The sequence below is a fragment of the Pan paniscus genome, chromosome 13, assembly GCF_029289425.2.
Source record: "Pan paniscus chromosome 13, NHGRI_mPanPan1-v2.0_pri, whole genome shotgun sequence".
Classification (NCBI taxonomy): Eukaryota; Metazoa; Chordata; class Mammalia; order Primates; family Hominidae; genus Pan; species Pan paniscus.
In genome coordinates, this window is record NC_073262.2 from 127,538,976 (window position 1) to 127,557,615 (window position 18,640).

The 18,640-nt window shown below is 39.0% G+C and overlaps 1 protein-coding gene across 12 annotated transcripts in view; it reads right to left on the reverse strand.

Moving 5' to 3' along the window:
* DOCK10 (dedicator of cytokinesis 10) overlaps positions 1-18,640 on the reverse strand; it is a 277,788-nt gene that overhangs the window by 158,724 nt on the left and 100,424 nt on the right. For all 12 annotated transcript variants that reach the window (XM_055109148.2, XM_034955285.3, XM_034955280.4 and 9 more), the window contains exon 2: positions 8,289-8,408. In XM_055109148.2, coding sequence (XP_054965123.1) covers positions 8,289-8,408 — 120 coding nt within the window. The remainder of the gene's footprint in view (positions 1-8,288; positions 8,409-18,640) is intronic.

Sequence of the window (18,640 nt, forward strand, 5' to 3'; positions counted from 1 at the left end):
GCATGAAGACGCAGTGTTGTAGTATTTAGGTATATAGTGGTGATAGAATCCTATAACAAGAAGTTCAAGGTGTTTTACTCTTGGATTGACAAACTACTGAGCCAGTCATTTCACTTCTTTTTTGTGACTTATTTTCCAGGCTCCAAAACATGTCTCATCTCCTCTAAAGAGATGAGGACCAAATATTCTACATATTAATAGAAACGAGTTGCTCCAACAATATAAAGACACCTACTGCACCAGGACCTCCCCCTGGCAAAGACTCTGAGGTCTGTGGTCTGAGTTTACCATCCAAGAAAGCCCAGTGAAGAGGGTTGCCTGCTGCGAGGCCTGCAGACATGGTCTAGGGAAGAGAAATGGACTGAAGAGCGGCCCAGCACTGGCAGCTCTCACTGGCTCCATCCCACCTGGCTGCCCGCATTTCTCCTTCAGGGCCAGCCTCATTCCTGCACAGGGCCTTTGCCCATGCTCCTCTGCCTCTCCAAAGTCTTTTTCTTTCCTCATTCTTTAGAAATCTCAGGTTTTGTATAGGTGCCAGCTCCTTTTCAAAAGCTTTCTAATTCATCCAACACACATTTCTCTTCCCTGAATGCTGTTATTTACTCACTGTAGCACACATGAAGTCTGCAGCTTACCCATAGAATATTTTAGGCCGAAAGGTTATGCTGCTGATGAATTCAGCCGGTCATTTTACCTGTGTGTTTTATTGTTTATAAGCAAGCCACATTACATCTGCTTTGGGGGTAAAATATAACAACTGTAAAATAAGTTTTGCCATGTTCCTTATTACTCCTTTGCTATGTTCCATTCATTCCTTTTAAAGAATAAAGTGCTCGTATCTACATATATGCTTTCATGATTCCTTTGTATCCTTCCTGTGATCACGTGCACCACCTCTATCCTAACACATAGAACGGCTTTTTAAAAAAACCATCTAATTGAGATATAACTGATCTGTCATAAAATTTATCCTTTAAAAGTATAGAATTGAGTGGTTTTTGGTATATTCACAGAGTTGTGCAACCATTACCACGATTTAATTACAGAACATTTTCATCATGCCCAAAAGAAACCCCATATCCACTAGCATTCACTTCTCATTTTCCCGTCTCCCCAGCCCATGGCAACCACTAATCTCCTTTCTCTCTCTATGGATTTGCCTATTTTGAACATTTCCTATACGTGGACTATATGGTCTTTTGGGACTGGCTTCTTTCACTTAATACAATATATTCAAGGTTGATCTAAATTGCAGCATGTATCAACATTTCATTCCTTTTTATGGCTGAATAATAATGACATTCCATTTTATGGATATACCACATTCTGTTTACCCACTCATCAGTTGATAGATTATTTGGGTTATTCTCATTTTGGGGCTATTATGAATAATGCTTCTATGAACATTTGTGTCCAAGTCTGGTGTGGACATACATTCTTAGCACAATCAAACACAGACCAGGGTCTCCACACACATTCTTACTGAAATGAAATAAACAACCAGAACTGTTTCACTACAGTACTTATTTTCTAATGGCATCACTCACTGTGGGATTCAGGAAGTTAATATTTCCCCCAACTTGTGTGCCTTTTTTTTCTAAGAAGCGTCGGCCAAAAGCATGCTGTTTAGACAGAAACTAATAGTAAAAGTCAAGGTGCTTATGTTAGGTGTTTGTCCTTCCAGTTGCTCTATTTCCTTGAACAACAGCCTTTCCAAATCTTAACTTCATTAGCTTGTAAATGAGAGGAATATTATAACATAGAAAGAATCTAATTCGACAAAGACTATTACTCAGTTTTCAAATTGCAATTACAATGTTCTTACATGAACACCGGGAGCCATTTAAAAGCCTGCTTTTCAGGCTCAAAAGCCACAGATTTAAAAGAGGTTGAGATTCTTATAAAATGTTAATCTTTGTCTCAGAAAAAAAAAAGAAGAAAGAAAACTCATGACCTTACTGATTTGCAGTTTAAAACATATTCAAATCTTTCTGCTTCCTTTCCTAGAATGACCCTTGTGGTTGAGTCTAGAAGTCCCCATATACCATTTGCTTTTCATTGCTAAAGACATACTATGAAAAGAATAAGCCATTGGTATATTATGATATCCACTATTCTGAGTTTTAATAGCCAGTGAAAAGTGCAGAATGCCTTGGAGTACCCTGGGACACAATTCTGACCTACTAATATGAAGATGGAATTTGAGAAGATAATGAGACTCTTAGGTGACTGTAGTCATGTGACATAGACTTTTGACTTTGAAAATTGCACTGCCCGGTGTTGAAAGTCTAACTGTTCAAGTGTAAGGTCTGCTTCTTATTCATATTGGTGTCCTGGATATATACAGCTTAGATCACCAAAGGTGGTCCATGAAGGTAAATTGAAATGGAGTTTTACTGGTGTGGACAATATTGAAGTATAGTTGATAAGTGGTCTTCCTACACAGTGTACAGTCTTACCAGCTTTCAGACATCAGAACTTTCTTATTTATGGTTTTGTACTTCCCAGAAATGATCCCATCTCAGGCTTTCTACATCTTTTGCTCAGGAAGAAACTCATTTCTGACTTTCTCAACTTTTTTTCTGCTATTTTGCATCAGTCTTTTCTTAAACTGAATCATTTGACAATATGATTCAATGTGTCCTTGAAACCATTTTTCTTAGCCCTTGCTTTCTTTTCTTACTTTCTTTGCCTACTTTACTGAGTCACACACTTTGGTGACTAAGTTCTTTATTTTTTGTTTTGTTTTAAAGTTTCTATTACTACCAGCTTGAAAAAGAAAGATGAAAAAAAGTAGCAAATACAATTATTGAAGCAGTACAAGTTTTTGCAATGAATGGCTTAATAAATACATCAATACTGCTTATTTTAGTGAATCATTAGGACACATGTAGTGCAGGAGTTCATACTGCTTAGTCCCAGAACCCACATACAAGGAGGACTAGCTTCTACCTGGTGTGCCAAAATAAAGGAAAGTGCTTCTGTGTCAGGCCCTCAACCTGGAAGAAAACTATTTTAATTCAATGTTTGATAATCTATTGAATGCCTATGAATCAGACATTGTGTTGGGTACTTGAAGTACAGATATGAACTGATTTGTCCCTTGCCTAGTAACAGAAAGGAAGTGAATAAGTGAAGAAGTATACTAAAGTGTTAGAGGGCTGGGTGCAGTGGCTCACGCCTGTAATCCCAGCACTTTGAGAGGCCAAGTTTGAGGCTGCAGTGACTTCCCACTACACTCCAGCCTGGATAACAGAGCGAGACTCCATCTCTTTTAAAAAAAGTGTTAAAAGGAGGAAACTAAGCTTAGCTGATATCAGCTATGAGCCAGGCACTATGTTAGAAGGAATGGGCCTCTTTAAAAAGGGAAACGTGTTCTTAGTGCTGTTTTTTAAGGTGATATGTTGAGTTGAGTTGTGCCAAAGCAGGAAGTATTTTCCTTACCATCAAGCAAAGCCAATTACTTCATCCTCTTTGTTCTCAAGAATTTTGTTTCAGAAAAGCCTTTTGGTTCCTCAAGGTACTCAAAGGATCAACATTATGTTATAAAATAGCAATCTAGATGTTTCTGAAAGATAATTCATGAAATAAATATTTATTTTCCATCTGCTTTGTGCCAAGTTCTGCTTTAGCTGCTGAAAATCTTTCAACAATCAAGACAGAAGATGTCTCTGTCCTGCTAGAGGCTACTGTCTAACAGTGAGAAACAAGTGACAGAGGAGTGAAAAAGCAAACCAAGATATTTCCCAGTGGTGATAAGTGTTATCAAGAGAAGCAGGTGGGGTCATGTTATAAAGTAACTGGGTGTGAGGGCAATGTAGCTTGGAAGTCAGGGATGCTTCTTTGTAGAGGTGACATTTAAACTGAGTTGTGACTGAAAAATAGGAACCAGCTATACAGAGAGTGTAAAGGCCCTACCGAGAGGATGAGCTTGGCAAGTTGGGGGAACAGAAAGAATGCTTGATGTCTGTGCAGTGACTGAGGAAAGTAGGCTAGATGAGAGCTCAGAGAACATGGGGAACCAGATGACAGGGGTTATGGGAGGAGCTGGATTTGACTCTTAAGGCAATGGGAAGCCACTGAGAAGTTTTAGCCAGAGGCATGGCGTTATCTAATTTGTGTTCCTAACAGCTTCCATTGAGTACTGTGTGTGAACGAATCAAAGCGGAGCAAAGAAGAAAGCAGGAGGACCAGTTACAAAACCACTTCTTGGAGGGGAGGTATGGTCCAGGCAAATGAGGGTATTTGTGGCTTGGGACAGCAGAGTGAATAGAGAAAAACTTTTAATATATACAGTCACAATATAAGAATACTGCCTTGGTGAAAAGTAATCTTTCTCGTGTACCAGATACCAGACGAAGTCTCTGATTCTCGGTATTTCTTAACCATAAGCATTCTAAATCAACTTGCTTTTTCATCCATAAAAGGGCATGAGCTCCTTAAACACAGGGCTTTTGCTTTTCTTGTCAGTCTCACTAGTCTAGGAAGTGCTGTTCTATATTCAGCAGCTCGTGGGTGCTGAATAAATATTGATTAAACAAACCGAGTAATGAATCATGTGTGCTGCAAGTGTGGGTGCTTGGTAACGTGGAAACATACGAGTGAGCTGGATTCTCCAATCTGCAGGGCAGAAACTGGATGAAAGACATTTAGAGGTGGGGGTGGGAAGCTTGGAGCTGCCCCTCTCCTTCCATCCCTCAATGCCTTGGGATTGGGGTGGTCATTCTATGACCACTTCACATTGACTCCGTGGAGATTGACTCCACACACCCCAGAGGAGCCTCACCCACTGCTGAAGGGAGAGCTGATGAAATGACATGCTTGCTGACTGCATGGACACTTCCTGTTGGTGAGCCACATCCCTAAAATGTGACATAGGCTGTGGGTGAAGCAGGTAACATCAGAGATTTACAGACACGCCTATATTCCACAAAGAGTGTGAGGATAAAAACCAAAAATGCATGCAGTTGTACTCTATGTCAGCCAACTTTTTCTGTAAAGCGTCAAAGAATAAATCTTTTCCGGCTGAATGTCTCTGTTGCTTCTACTGCAACTCTGTTGCAACCCTGCCTTTACATCATGAAAGCAGCCACTGACAAGAGGTCAAGGAATGGTGTCCGTGTTCAATAAAACTTTCTTTATGGGTATCAGAATTTGAATTTCAGATAATTTTAATGTGTTTTGCAATATCATCTTTTTTTCCCTAAGCTATTTTAACAACCATAAAAACCATTCTTAGCTCATGGGACATAAAAAATAGGCAGCAGGTCACCCATGGGCCACAGTTTGCCAAGCCGTACTCTGTAGAGCAGTTAAAATGAGGAACAATCTCCACTATTATTCAAAAATAGGCAATTTTATGTAGAGATAATATCTAACACTATCCTTTTGTTTGTCAGTTGCTTAATGCAAATTAAAATTTAGCCATTTGGAGGATGTGACATTTGCTGATAGTAAGGATTAGGTAGCATTGAAAATCTCTTGGGCAGAGATTAATTGGAAATGATTCTTTGGACCACACTCCCCACTTTGTCTAGGCCTTGTTTTGTGTTTTCCACACAGAGCCCAGATGAACTTTTAATATTTAGGAATCCACACTCAGTCATTTGTTTTCCTTCTTGAAACACTCCTGTGACTTGCCCTTGCCTATAGTTAGAATAAGATGCAAACGCCTTATCCTGTCCAGCCATACCAATCTCCAATCTTGGAGCTCTTCAGGGCCTTTGCACCAGCTACGCCTTTAGCCTGAAACATGCTTTCCCCAGCATGGCTGATCCTTCTTGAGAACTCAGAACTCAGCTTAAATGTCGCCTTCTTAGAGAGGCTTGTCCCTGGTCACCTAGACCAACACAGCTCTTACCCTACTCAGATTCTATCATCAGATTCTGCCTGGTTTTATTTTCCTCATAGAATTGGTCTTTATCTGAATTATCTGGTAAATTAATTGGTTTACCTTTTTGTTTGGAATAAGTAAATCTTTAATAAGTAAACCCACCAAAAGGTAAGCTCCCTTAGAACCCCAGGTGATTTCTGTCTAATCACTCCTGTCTCCATTCATCAAATAATGCCCAGTATTCAGTATTATACATCATGTATTTGCTGAATGAATAAAGGAAGGAAATGGTTTGGGGTGTGTTATAGAATAGTATGTTTGGAACTGTGCTGATCTTTTACCCCAGTTGGGAATGAGGGTGACTGTGTATGATGGGCCGGGATGGGGTGGGAGAGGGTAGGCTATGGCTTTGAGAAATGGGCAAGGACCACATCTCGAAGCAGGCATTGGGTCATGCCGAGGTGATTGCACTTCATTTTGAAGGCAGTGGGGGAGCCACAGAAGGGTTTTAAGCAGCCACGGAATAAAATAGTTCAGTGTATTTATTGGAATGTTCACATTGGAAAAACAAAGAGTTATTCTTGTATTGTCTGTTACGCTGCCAAGGATGATAAAGATCAAGGAGTAATCAGAGACATTCCTCAATTTAAATGAGCATGGGAAGATGCCAAAACTTTACAGCCCATCTACCTGCATCCTCCACTCTCTTTTTGAGCTGGGAGGCCTTGAAGTAGCATTTGACATATTTTTGAAGGACATAACTAGGAGAAAAGATGCTCCTGGATTCATGATTTTTGGTGGTGTTTGACATAAAGAGGCTGTTCAAGGCTGGACGTGGTGGCTCACCCCTGTAATCCCAGCACTCTGTGAGGCCGAGATGGGTGGATCACTTGAGGTCATGAGTTCGAGACCAGCGTGGCCAACATGGCAAAACCCCATCTCTACTAAAATTACAAAAATTAGCCAGGTGTGGTGGCATGCACCTGTAATCCCAGCTACTTGGGAGGCTGAGGCAGGAGAATCACCTGAACCCAGGAGGTGGAGGAGGTTGCAGTGAGCCAAGAATATGGCACTGCACTTCAGCCTGGGTGACAGAGTGACACTTGGTAAAAAAAAAAAGAAAAAAAGAAAGAAAGAAGAAAGAAAGAAAGAAAAAGACTGTTCATCAGGTTAATCTTCAGTCTGAAAAATGAAAATGAGGATGTGGAATTTAAAAAAATGTGGTTTAACTTTATGCTTGCAGTTCAACTTCCAGTGGCCTAGTCCAACCACGGAAATGAGATTTCTGCACGAGATAAGTCTCTCTCAAAATGTGCCAGCACTCAGGTGGAAGCCGTTTAAAATTTTGAAAAACATTGGAAGAGTTTCTTTCTTCCTATTTACAAATCTGTCTCCTTTTTTCCATGATTCTTCACACTTGAAACAGAAAAATCATTAACTTCCATATACCTTCTTTTTCATGAATCCATGGAGGAAGGTGAAAAAAAAAAACTCTTTAAAAGCCAGAAGCCAGACCTGCCCTCAAAGTAAGAGAGAAAATGGAAGTTTGAGGCTGCTTGAGGAATGTGTGGGCACTGAGACCCATGCTCCCTGCTAGAGGTTTGCATGGACAATGGCTGTTTCACAGGGATACCCTTCAGCTGCCTTTTTATTTGCCTTAAGATGTTGAAGTTTGTGATGTCTGAGACCACCTTTCTTTTAGGAAGAGACAGGAATGTTTACTAACCGCCCATTGAGATCTCTGTTTGACAGTTAGATATTAGATCACAATTTAAAAACGTTTAAGACCACAAGGTAACAGTATTTTATGTTTGGAACATGTGGGTGCTCACCATCCACAGCTTTGTGTTTGTCTCCAAAGCGAATTTCCTTTTCATTCATTATCTCTACTATCCTCAGAGGCTGTCTATGTGGTAGTGTGCATTGTCCTAAAGGGGACTATCTGAGACCGCCAATCTCTCCATGAAGATGTTCTAGCCTACCTTTCTTTGCCCCCAAGTGTCAGTATCTCCTTATGAAAGACAAACCAAGATTAAGGGTGATTTTTAAGAACTGCATCTTTTGTGCTAATGGAGTTCTGTCTTTGCCATTGGTTGGTTTCAGTTGCCTGGAAGCTTTCAGTTAGAAATGGCTGAGGGAGGAAGTGCTCTGTGAGTCCAGGTAAGGCAGTGGTCAGAAACCTGGACATTGGCAGGCACACGAGTACCAGCTGGAACCGGGCAGTGTCCTGGGCCTCCTCCCAGTCCCCAGTGGCCACTGACTCACTCAGCCTCCAATCTTTCAACTTGAGGGGGCCCTGGGGTACTTTCTGTTATAGGATGTGAACTCCTGCTGCAGAGACTGAGATGTAGGGTGGCCACAGGGAGGCCTGGACTCTCTGAATCTACAGGGAAAGACAATGACCCAATGTGTAGGGCCCTCCTGAATCTAGATGGCTTGAGAAGAGAAGACTTACTGAAAAGTCATCACTGGGGAAGAACAGGAGATCTTGAAGAGGATCATTCCGGTAGGTCTTTTCAAGTTCTTCAATGACAGTCTCATAATCCAAAGGCTCGAGAAGCCTAGGCTTTTCTTGCTGTAGAAAAAGAAAATATGGTATTAATCACTGACATATACCATCTCCTTTTTCTATGCCTGGTTGGATTTCATCTCTTAGTTATCATTGAGGCTTTGACACTGCACAATCCTTCCAATGCAGTCACAGAAACTCCAGGAATTTAGGGCAAAGCCACATACGTATTATTTCCAGATTTGAAATAATATGAGAAAATCCTAAAATACCCGATATCTCCCTCAGAAATTCAAGCTGTTCTTATTGAGTCCCCAAGGCTCATGATACCCAGCCCTATCACATCCACAGAATAGATGTTTATGTAAATTTTATCTTTGTCAACATGAAGAAAGACCTTCTGCTTACTTGCTATGGTATTATGATGATTATCATCATTTCTTCTGAATTAGATACTTCCTCATGAGTTCTGTTGGGTCTATTTAAAAATGTTGGCACCTTGCTAGCAATGAAAGTATCACAGGCAGTCTTGGTTGTCACGAACATATGGATCCTGTGTCAGGATTAATTGCTTGGCTCTGAGCCTCTTTGTCTCTACAGAGACAAGCTAGGTCATTTTCTAATAGAACTGAACGACAGGACTATTATGGATGCAGTGTGATGAAAATGGATAAGTGAAAAAATAGCCCGATAATCACATTGCATTACATTCCTGAAGCCAAGAGGGAATGTGCTCCCCTCAAAGAAGCCCCTCATAGTGCCAAATAAAAATAAAATAGAGGGAGAAATGTGACAGTTTCATTATAGGGTTGATGTGTTTGTTCCAATTGTACAGAACTCATAAGGTGAGAAAAGTGGACCCTCCCCCGCCGCAAAACACAACAAAATCCAAAACAGAAAACCAAAAACACAATCTGCATCCTCTAACCCTTTTGATGAAGCATTTATGCAACCTAAGTGAAAAGCGGTGGTCCTCTGGGTTATTTTGGGGCTCCTAGAAGCTTGAGTGGTTCCTACAAAATTTGAACGCTAAAGTGATGCCATAAGTGAAAAAAATTATTATTTTTCTTTTTCACGTAAGTGACATCAACAGATACTTTCCCACCAAACTCTTCCTTCCCCACACTCACATATGCCACCCTTCCTCATTCTGCAAAGCACACAGAGTTAGCTTTGACTCCTAAGGCTTTCTTTGGAAGATCTCTTCTGATAAGGCCCTAGAAACTTTCATCGACATTTTAATAAATGCTAATGGGCTTTTCAAAGTAGCAGTCAATATATATTTTGATAATTTTCCAAATATAAAAAATAAAACAAATGTGAACATAGTAGGCCAATGGCAAGGGTCATCATATACTTTCTACATTAGAAAAAAAAAACCTAGCTCACTTCACAAATGCTTAAGGAAACTAAGGGTAATGCCAGGTGAATATTCTGTCTAGAAGGTCCTTCCAGAAAGGTGGCTAGTTTAGTAAAAAAGAAATACCCCACACAATGTTTGGAGAAAAGAAATTCAGTTGACCAACATATTTAATGAAAGAGCTGTGAGACATTGAGTATTTTGAGGAAGAAAATTCAGAGATGCTATGGCATGACTTGGGTAGTGGAAAAAAAGACTTTCTGGAATCATTGCCTTTTGATATTATTCTATTTAGACTTATTTTAAGTTCTAATTCCTTATTTCCCAGGCAAAGGTTAATTCCAAAGATTTAGATTGACAGCTCAAAAGGCAAATGCACGTTCCAGATGTTTGGTTTGCCACCCACATTTATTTTCTTTTTAATTGGTTTTGAATGTCTTTAAGTCATGGTATTTCTCTCCAATTCAGCTGCAGCCCTCAGTAGTCTTTATCTTACCCTGCAGCATATTACTTTTATATTACCAGCTGCCCCCACAGGCCTTCAAGTCTGAAACAGTTGGCTTATTCTGAAACCTGTTTTTCCTCCCTATTGAGTGTGTAGGTATCAAATGTAGCAAACGAAACAAAATGTACAGTAAAACCCTTTCAGGAAGCTCTTACGTCTGCCTTAGATTTGGTTCATTGTTTATGTCTCTAAGAGTTCTTCAGCTTAAGTATATGATGCCCTTTGGTATTTACAGCAATAGTCCATGATGTGGCTAATAACACTTTTATCTTCTCCCTCCTCACACCAAAATAAGTAGAGATATGAGAGTGTGGTTTTAGTGTGTATTGTAATTTATAGGTTTAAAGGCAAATGACATATGGATGTTTTGAGAGGACTTCTATAATCGGGTTCTCACTATCTTTTAAATTTTATCACCCATTAGTCCCCAAATCCAGCATTATTTAAGGAGTTGGAGACAAGAAGATCTTTCAAAGAAGATCTTTTTCTGGTACCCCAATGTTACCTAAAATCAATCCCACCTAAATTAGTACAATAGGCAAATCAGAGCTCCCAAGTCACAAGTTATTAATAAAACCACAGAGAAACTAAATCCTAACTTGCCTTGATATACCCAAATAACGGTCCCCGGTAGTTCGCCGTGATCGTATAGTGGTTAGTACTCTGTGCTGTGGCTGCAGCAACCTTGGTTCGATATACCCAAATAAAACATATGGCCTGCAAGCATCTAAAGGCATAATTTTAGGTATTCATTTCAGGCTATGACATCAATTAATGAATGATATTTATTAGGCCTTTCCTGTTTAGAATATTGCACTGGGGTTATTTTGACATGGAACTGCAAAATCCAGCAGATCTACTTCATGTAATTTACTAAGTTTTGGCCTCTGGAGGAATAGATTGGTGAAGTTCAATCTTTCCAGCGAATTTGTTGATCATTGTGTAACATTCAAGATATTCAATGCATCATAATTTTGTGGACATAAAGTTTAAAAAGAAATAGCAATGCTATATTCCATAGTGTCTAGAGCCTGGGATTAGGCCAAAGTTGTCACAGATGCTTTACACATCTGTGATGGCGAGAATCCAGGCTACATAACCAGTAGTTCTGTCCGCAGCAAGGGAGCTGCCTGCTCGGTGTAAAGAGACAGATGTATACAAGGATGGTGGGATCAGTTAATTTCTCACTACTGCTCCTTGCAGAGACATTGAGTGAAACTGGGGACTGAGCAGCATTGATTTACAGCTTTAACAAGGGTTGGGTTGTCCCTCTTGAATTTAATGTGCTTGTTTCTTTTGGAAATGCACCAACGGGGATAACGTATGTGCCAAGATTACTCTGAATTGGCTTGGATTTTTATAGTGCTTTTTACTCTTTCTCTCTTTCTCTCAAATGAGTAATGAATTTCATTAGCTGTTCTAAAGTCACTCTGCATGGGAAAAGGCACCCACCAGTACCTGTTATTATGCATTAGGGTTGGTGTTGCACCACAGTGGTGAGAGGCCCTATTCTTCTTAGAGAGAATTAAGAGATTTCTTTGATCTAGTTCCCCAAATCCACAGCTCTCCTCCAAATCAACTTCACAGCAGAAGAATGGGCTCCTGTCACAAAAACAAATGCTTGCTTCCCGTCTACCTGATTTCACTACTGAATGCCAAGACGATTATCTAAGCCCCAGGGTGGTAAAACTGTCATCTTTGTAATAGTCTGGGCTACCCAGGGCATCTCAATTGGTTTGAAACAAGCAAGAACAAAGTATTCCATTACAAATATCTGAATTATTTTCATCACTATAATTCAAGATCAAATGGATGAAGAAATGACATTGAAGAAAATAAGCATTTGAAGTATGTAACACTAAAAATTACATGGCTGAATTACCAACCTTCATATTCCTCCAGAATGGAAGTACAATCTAACTGAAACATAAGCTAGACTACCCAGCCTTATTTTGGAAAAATCCAAAGTATAAAGTAGAGTGTGAGTATAGGTTTTCTATGTTACGATGCAACAGAGAGTTTAACATATACTCTAGTGCCAGAATTCCTGGGATTCCAGTTTTGGCATTGCCACATATGAGCTGTGGAACTTCAGCCATGGTAATTAAAATCCCCATGCATTAATTTCTCCATCTGTAAAATGGTTTAGTAGGTGCTGCCTCACAGGATTAAATGAGATAATACTTTTTAAACCCCTGGAAGAGCCCACAGGTATAATCCTCATTATCCAAGTGTTAATAGATAAAGCCTATGGGTTTTTAATGTTCACTAGTCAGGGATTTAAAGCATCAGTATTATAAATTTAATGTCTACAAAGAGCAAATAGTAGGCACTCAATAAATATTTGTTAAATAAATAAATTTATATTATTTCATCCAGATCCAAGAATTCCTTTTCCGGGATTCTATCTTAAAGAAACAAGCACACATATAATCCAAGATTTATACGAGGATGTCTTTGCAATATTATCTTTGTAACAAGATGGAGAAAATATAGTCACCCTAATCCAAAGGTATAAGGGAGAAACGTAGGCTGGTGGAGATTATACGCAATACGTGAAGACTCCAGAGCTGCTGTTCCAAACAAACAGTGTATCTTTTTCAGAGAACTGTGTATGGTGGAGATAGGCTTAATGCTGTGGTGTGCTTTGGGAAGGACACTGAAACTAGGATAAGGGTTGGCATAAATCCGTGAATGACTATTAGTACATGCCATAAATAATGGTGCAGTGCATGCCATAAATTTACTAAACGCTTCAATTCTTCAGCAAAGTTAGTGAACTCACAATATTTTGCATATAATTGGCTTTTCTTTTTGGAAAACACGAAGTGGCTGGAGTTCATGATCAAGATGGCAAACATTGGTATGAAAGAAAAGATAAAGAAAGGGCACTCGCTACCTCAGAAGGAAAGAGGTTAAGGTCACCTTGACAGTGGTTCTAGATTCATAGCTATTATGACATTAGAGTTTGAGCCCAGAATACCCATATGTCTAAGGGATAGTAAGGGCACCAACTAGCTAAAAATGAGAAACAGTAAATCATCATGGATAAGAAATAATTAGGAAATTATGGTACATTCATCCTAAGAAACAATACATATCCATTAAAACTAAATTTTTTAAAGCTTGTAATAAAAAGCAAAATTGCTTATGTATTATTGTTCAATAAAGTGGTAATAAATATAATACAACAGAATAATCACACAAGATTTAATAAATTTAAAGAGAAAACATTAGAGATATGGATCCTAATATTATCAGTTATGATATTTAGGATTTTGCCATTTTTGTTTTTCTGCATTCTCCAAATTTCTACAATGAACATGTATTGCTTTCCTCGTGGTGAGAAAATGAACTTGGTTTCTCAAAACTATCATGTGTTCATGGAAACACTGGGGAGTTATTTGATTTTAAAATTGTTTACCCTCTGAAAATCCACCAGAGAGGGAGCCTAGAAAAATCACAGTGAGACTTCACATAGAAGTTCAACAGTTTCAAGTAATTAAGAAAAGATACACAAAACCCTGGGGAAAGGAGACCAGGGAAAATAATTACAGATTATATATGTGGTTCTAGAAGCTAATGTCAGCAAAAAGGAGATGGGCAATTAGCAATTTAATAACTAAAATATTTTTCACCTCTGTAGGGAACCATCAACATCTGGTAACTTACTTAAATACTCATGTGTATTGGTCATTGTCACAAAGGATTAGAAATCAGAATCTCTAGTTGGAAGTTCAGGATTTCTTACCTACCAGCTACGTAACTTTGACAAGTCATTTGCAACAGCTGATATTGGGATAAATGGGAAAAGGGCAGTGTTGCTGCAAAGATGAAGTAGATAAAGTATGAAAAGTGGTAAGTGAACCACTGAATATCAGACAAATGTAGATTTGTTTTTATTTGAAGATGATTGAAAATTACCCTACATGTTTTACCCAAGAAACATGGGCCAATCAGCTAATCAAACCAACTACAATGAATTCTTCATGTACCAGGAACTGTCCTATATTCTTTCATATTTATTATTTAAATTTTATTAAAATAACACTCTGAAAATTAATGATTCTACTGGAGGCAAAAATGGTAGTCATAATGAAGAGTACTCAATAAAAAAAGGACAGCTTCTCCTTCCAGAATCTCCTGAGTGAAGTCAGTCTACTCTATCCCCCATAGGAAAAAGGAAAGCGATCTACCTAATTAGCATATCAGCAAATGAAAGTGACTTTGAAATTCTACCTTTGTTTTCCTTGAGAAATGGCCTAGAAAATATTTTCATGTATTTATACTTGCAGATCAAAAGAGAAGGATTAAATTTAGGATTGGTTTAATATTAAACTCATTAGCTTTGCAAATAGAAAAATCTAAAGAACAATCAATGTTGCAGATACTTTGAATATCTCTCTGCAGCTCTGACCTACACAGATACAAGGTGAGCTTGTCGGCACTGGGGAGCTAATCAGGAAAAGGACTGATAGAAAGAGGAAGAGAGAACATCTCTGTGGCAAATCCCTCGTGACTGAGGGCCGCATATTTGGTATCTACATTTTGAATGTAATTAGGGAGCCATGTCTTGGTTATTCACCATTGGGGTTGCTCTAGTTTTGTCTACCTGAAGTAGTTATTCTTGGTTCTCTTTTTCAGAAAACCTAGTCTTTTCAAGAAACGTTATGAAAAGAGCGTTCCCCACTTCCTTTGAGAAGTTGTATGTTCTTTCTGTGACATGCGGTAGATCCTGTGATGCCATTTGGAACTCCCTCTTCCTCAGCCAGCACTGTTGTTCCCATATATCTGAACCTTTATTCTATTTTCAATATTCATAACAGAATTAATCCTGTATCTGAGTGGCTTCTTTAGTTTTCAAAACTATTCATCCTAGTTAATGACACAGAAAAACTAACAAAAAATAGGTATTTAGTTTGGTACCAATAGAGTAGGCTCTATTAGAACACCACATGCTAATTCTTTTTCACTTCTCTTCACATCTTGACACACGGACAAGCAAATCACTCACAGTGACGATTCATGGGGTCTTTTGAGAGACCCTCCAAAAATTCCAATCTTGAAATCCCCAAAACAAATGAGAAGCAACACAGCTGTTAACCAATTTCAGTATTATATCAAGATAACTGATTAGATTTCTTAGAAGAAATAGAAGATCTAAATGACACATGGATTCTTTAGACCTTAACTTAATCCAGGACCCTTTGACCTTAATGTAATTGGAATGAAGCCAACTTCCACGCCACTTGTGTTTAAAACAAATGAGAAGATCGGAGAAAGTCCATACAGCTGGATGCACGGCCGCAGCTGTCAGCCTGGGTCATGTAACAGATTTAATTTAGCCTTTCATCAGAGGGAGTTCCCCTGGAGAACCTCTCAAATGTTTGAGCTTCTGAAAACAAGGCTACTTTTTCCTACCAAAAAGGAAGTGATTAAGTAAAGAATAAGCCATCTTACACTAACCCTTTAACCTTCTGTCTGTCTTGAACCACACAGTTTCATGAGAATGGAAAAACACCAGCCAAATCAAAGTTAACAACTGTGCAGCTGCGCAAACTCAGATTAAGCTGAATTTGGAAATGGCTCCCTTGGTAACAAAGACGGACACAGCTCTCACAAGAAATCAATCAGCAGTAACTCTTTGAATGTCTTAGTCCATTTCAGTGACATAAAGCAGGTGAAAGTCGGTAAAGCATAAAATGTTTTGCAGATGTAAGGGATGACTGTATTGTTACATTCAACACACACATTATAGTTAGAAAAATCAGAATTTTCTATTTTGTTAACCCTTAATTTCTTTAGGGAAAGCAAGGACACAAATGAGCTTTATAGGATTTGTGATGTAAGGTGCACTTTCAAACTAAATTTGGATCTTTGAAGCCTTATTTTCTTTTTAAAGAAATCTGACCATGTATATCTCTTATGAGCATGTTAAAATTCACACATTTTTGTATAGCAAATAAAAATAAAATTTAAAAGTGGCTGCTTCTCTGTATTTGTAAAGAAGTAGAAAATATCCAAGAAGATCTAAATCAAACTAAATTACATGTCTCATTTAGTTTTCTAGAAACACTTGAATGATAATAAATATCATTAAAAATACATCACAACCCAATTACAAGGCTGCCTGACACAAGGGAAATTAATGCCTTAGAGTAAACTGAAGAATTTTAGATTAATTTATATGAAGCCTGTGATGAGAGCTGTCACCAGCTTAACCTCAGATACTATCTTATTATTTTAATAATCACAAAAACATTCACTCACAGGTCAAGTATTGTACACGCACATACATGTCACAATACAAATGTAAATAGTTTTGTCAACAATAGGCATTTTATAATTTCAGTATGTCTTCCCATAATGACAGACCATTCTTTTATTTCCTTTCCTACCTGTGGCTACTTGAAGTTGAATATGCATAGTGGATATTTGTTGTCTTTTGGCCTATGTGGCACTCATCCTACTTTCTTTTAGTACTAGCATTTTAATTTCCATTTCTTTGGGGACTTACTTCTTTCCACATTCCCATAAGAAGCAGCCTTGGTGGAGTTGACTAATCAAAGTGTCCTGATTTTCTGGCATCATGGGTGTGTGACCCCAGCAAGACCCATTCAACTCTTTCCTGCCGAACTCTGAATCTTGAGTGGAAGGATGCAAATGTTGATGAAAGGATTGGAATTGTTTCATTTCTGGGGCTACACTCCCAGAAGACTTTCCATTAGTTCGAATCATCAAAACCACCCATTTCCCACTGTTCTGAGCTTCTCTAAGTCCATTCCTCGTTCTTTTCTGAGCCCATCTCTCCACTCTTCCTTCTGTCCCCTTCTCTGGACTGTGTTTGTTCATTGGAGTAGGTTTCCAATGCTTGCAACTATAGGAATCTAATGAGATATAATACAAGGAATAGTGCCTAGAATAAGGGACTATTATTTCCTCAATTTTTATGTTTATTTGGATTTGAATGGTCTTAAAGGAGGACCTCTTTCAGCTAATGACTTCTGTCTTTGAGGTGTGGAAATTTAGGTTTGGTAAACTCCTGAATTACCAATGCAACCCAAGATTGTCTCATTCTGTGAAAAGTACACCAGGTATCAAGCATCCTGAAAATGGGGGCTTAAGAACCTTCCTGGTTCTCCAGGGAAATACATTCAGTGCAGCCCCGATCTCTAATTTTCCACTAAGCCTTACCCATTCAACCCATCACTCTCCTATGACAGCAGAATATCTGGAAGCCAAAAGATGAGTTTAAGACCCCGTTTACCTTCAGTGATGATAGTCACATACTATAATTTTGCTCTCTGTAGGAGGTGCCTGGTTGTGTTGGAAGTTCCGGCAAACCCCTGCAATATACAACAGATCAGACACACCTAAGCTAGCAATGATTTAGGTATGTCTCATCTGTTGTATATTATAGGGGTTTCACCTTTCTTCCTCCCCCCATTTTCATCGTACAAGTCACATTTGCTGTATTTATTTATTATAGTAAAACTAATTCATGTGTGTTTTCTTGTAGAAATAACAGTCATCCCAAATAATTGATAATAATGGTAACAATATGCACTACCATTTTAAAATAAATTACCCTGTAAATGCCAATAATGGTTATTATTTTTCTACTACCACTATCATACATAATCAATGGCAAAGACCATAATCAGTATTTAATATCTTCTCTCACTGAATACCAACATCAACCCTGGAAAAGATCATTACTGCTCTTTTTTTTTTTTTTTTTTTTTTTTTTTAGATGAGTAAGCTTGGATTTTGAAGACTTCAACAACTTGGCTGCAAGTTGATGGGAGAATTGACATTCTAACCCAGCTCAGTTTGAAGCCTGTAGTCCACTCCACTCCACTCCACCAGCAAAGAACATAGCCTTGCAAAACAGAGAACAGAAAACAGGAATGCTTTTTCTTCACTCCCTGTTGGGAGGATTCTGGAATAGAGCTGTGATTTGGCATACTATTTCTGCTCCACTTTTGAGTTTCTGCAGCAAACGGCAAGAGAAGGCTGGGGCTGGTATAATAAGGTCATCAGGCACCTCAGGGGAACAAAGTGGTGGGGAAAGAGGACCAGGCCGGGCCTGGTGGCTCAGGCCGGGTGTGGTAGCTCATGCCTGTAATCCCAGAACGTTGGAAGGCCAAGGCGGGTGGATCACTTGAGGTCAGGAGTGCGAGACCAGCCTGGCCAACATGGTGAAACCCCGTCTCTAATAAAAATACAAAAATTACCCAGGCGTGGTGGCATGCGCCTGCAATCCCAGCTACTCGAGAGACTGAGGCAGGAGAATCTCTTGAACCCGGGAGGCAGAGGTTGCAGTGAGCTGAGATCTCGTCACTGTAATCCAGCCTGGGCAACAGAGTGAGCCTCCATCTCAAAAAAACAAAAAAAGTTTATAGGAGGGAAAGAAAATGAAAGGGTAGATTT